Below are 2,783 nucleotides of genomic sequence, written 5' to 3' on the forward strand. Positions count from 1 at the left end.
TCAGATGGAGACGTCTTCCTCCTGGTCCCTCCTGCCTTCTGTCTTCCCCAGCAGAGCACTTTAGTTTTGTTAGGGCCAGGGGCACTCCCCGAGGCCATCTAGACAGTGGCCAGGAAGGCTGCCCCGGTCATATTGGGCCAAAGCCTATCCGAGAGCCGCGAGGATCCCGCGGCATTCTCTACCTGCTTCTCGAAGAGCCGCTAGCGGCTCATTTGCAGCCTGAGTGGAGAGGATGGGGCGGAGATCCCAGGTGAGGCCAGTTAGGGAGCCGCAGGTCTACGTCTGACCTGGGAGTATGCCGGGACAAGCCTGCTCCATCTCGGCATCAAGGTCTTTGGTACCTAGAGGAGCAGGGTGCCAGGGTGCCCAGACCAGCAAACCAGGAGCCCTAGATCCCGTCCCTGGATCTGGGTCCTTCGCCAGCTTTGCGGGCCTCCTCCTCACCAGGCTCGGGTCTCGCCCACCCCCAGCAGGTGGTGCCTCTGCCCCCACCCTCCGGAGGGGGTGGTTATGTGATCTTAAAGCTTCCTTGGAGGGAAGAAAGGCGGGGGTGGGGCGGCTGCCGAGGTCCAGGATATAAGGCTTGGAGGTGCCGCTTTCAGGCCTGGCTAGCTCACCATGCACGCCCACTGTCTGCCCTTCCTCCTGCACGCCTGGTGCGCCCTGTTCCAGGCGGGCGCTGTGACAGTGGGCACTGCGCCCCTGCGTACGCGGGGGCAGCCCTCGTCGCCGTCTCCTCTGGCGTACATGCTGAGTCTCTACCGCAACCCGCTGCCCGGGGCGGACATCATCCGCAGCCTGCAGGCGCAAGGTAGGCTGTGCGGCGTGTGGCGCCCAGCATCCCGCCCCTCCGCAGCGTCCAGCCCGCGGACTCGGGACGTGCTCTGGGTTGGGGGCTGCTGCCCCGAGTCGGGTTTGCAGCCGCCCCAGGCGTCCGGAGCCCAGTGCCTGGCTCTGCGGATGTCTCCGCGTTAGCAGGCTCCGGGTGCGGCGTTGGTGGCTGGGGGCGTATCCACGGCCGGGTAGGGGGGTGGGATTCTAATGGTCAGGGTGTGTCCTAGACGGGGACCGTTGTCTCTGGGTTTTGGTTTGGGGTTGCGCGGAGAGCAGCGCGGAAAGCTGGGAGCCCCTAATCTCCGCCGTCTTGTGAAGTTGCTTATCCTGGCGCCTGGGTCTGCGCACCTGCAGGATAGGTGTAATAAACAGTACCTCGCCCATCAGACTGTGGAGTGCGCGAAACGCTCCGCGCAGTACCCCGCACTGTCACAGTAAATGGTCGTCAGTATTGCCGTAATGGTTTTGTCTTGGCGAATTTTTTTTCTTTCTGCGAGTGAGGGTGAATGGGCCGTGATGCTCCGGGGTGTGACGTCGGAAGTATAAGCAGCCGAGCTGGTGAGCTGGTAACATTGGGGATTCTGGCTCACGGCCCCGAGATCAGGGATGGGCTGTCCCCAAGTCGCAAACTGTGGCAGCCTTGGGTCCTCCAGCCGCGCCGAGGAGGTATCAAGTGTCCCGGTTAACCCTGGGTTCGAGACCAGAATTTGGAGGGGATTGGGTGTCAGGGATGGTAGGGACCTGAGGGTATCGCCCTCGAGGACCTGGCAGGCCGTTCTGAGCACCGAGCGTGGCGGGCAGGTGGGTGCTGAGGAGAGGGAGCCCCTTCCGCGCCTCAATCCACATCCCGCCGCCTGGGAAGCCTTGGCCGCCCGCGCCTCCCTCCGCCTAGGGGGTCCAGACGACCCTCCCCGGGGCCAGGGCGCAATCCACACCGGCTAATCTGATCCGACTTGCCGCCTGCCGTCCCCTTGTGACCTGGGGGCGGGGGCTCCTCCCTCTTGCGTCTAGAGGCTGACGGCCGTTGACCCTCTCCGGAAGGGTCATCTGGGGACCAGCCAAACCGGGGGACACCCTTGGGGGCGGGGCAATGAGATGTTTGCTGGAGAGCTCGGCCCTTCTACCAAAAGGCAGCCGAGGATAGGAGTGGGCAAAGAAGGGAGGGAGTGCTTTTCCAGTTCACTCCCTTCTGGAGAGTTCGAGATGTGTGCATCTGGAAAACTGAGTTCTAGGCCTCAAGCCCTGCTTCCTGATTCCCTGTCGTCGCTGGCACGTCTTGGTTTGCCTGCCTTCCCTTCTGTAAATTAGGAGACTGCTCTCTTTCAGCTAAACACATTTTTGTTGTTTTTTGTTCCCCCCACCGTCCCCCCCCCACACAGCCTCACTCTGATACCCAGACTGGAGTGCAGTGACACAATCTAGGCTCACTGCTACCTACGCCTCCCAGGTTCAAGCGATTCTCCTGCCTCAGCCTCCCGAGTAACTGGGACTACAGGCCCGTGCCACTGTGCCCAGCTAATTTTTTTATATTTTTAGCAGAAACGGGGTTTCACCATATTGACCAGGCTGGTCTCGAACTCCTGACCTCGTTATCCAACCGCCTTGGCCTCTCAAAGTGCTGGGATTACAGGCGTGAGCCACTGAGCCTGGCCTAAACACTGTCTTTGTTTTTGTTTTTGAAACAAAGATTTGCTCTTGTTGCCCAGGCTGGAGTGCAATGGTGCAATCTAGGTTCACTGCAACCTCCACCTCCTGGGTTCAGAGATTCTCCTGTCTCAGCCTCCTGAGTAGCTGGGATTACAGTCACCTACCACTACACCTGGCTAATTTTTTTGGTATTTTTAGTAGAGACGGGGTTTCACCATGTTGGCCAGGCTGGTCTCGAACTCCTAACCTTGGGTGATCCACCCACCTCGGCTTCCCAAAGTGCTGGGATTACAGGCTTTTTT

At 60.4% G+C, this 2,783-nt stretch overlaps 1 protein-coding gene across 1 annotated transcript in view; it reads left to right on the forward strand.

The window, feature by feature from the left end:
• The first annotated feature begins 575 nt into the window (after window positions 1-575).
• NODAL (nodal growth differentiation factor) overlaps window positions 576-2,783 on the forward strand; it is a 10,360-nt gene continuing 8,152 nt past the window's right edge. The window contains exon 1 of the mRNA XM_017548872.1: window positions 576-811. Within this exon, the coding sequence (XP_017404361.1) occupies window positions 619-811 (193 nt within the window). The 5' untranslated portion in view covers window positions 576-618. The remainder of the gene's footprint in view (window positions 812-2,783) is intronic.

This window comes from Cebus imitator, unplaced genomic scaffold (assembly GCF_001604975.1).
Source record: "Cebus imitator isolate Cc_AM_T3 unplaced genomic scaffold, Cebus_imitator-1.0 Scaffold215, whole genome shotgun sequence".
NCBI classification, from domain to species: Eukaryota; Metazoa; Chordata; class Mammalia; order Primates; family Cebidae; genus Cebus; species Cebus imitator.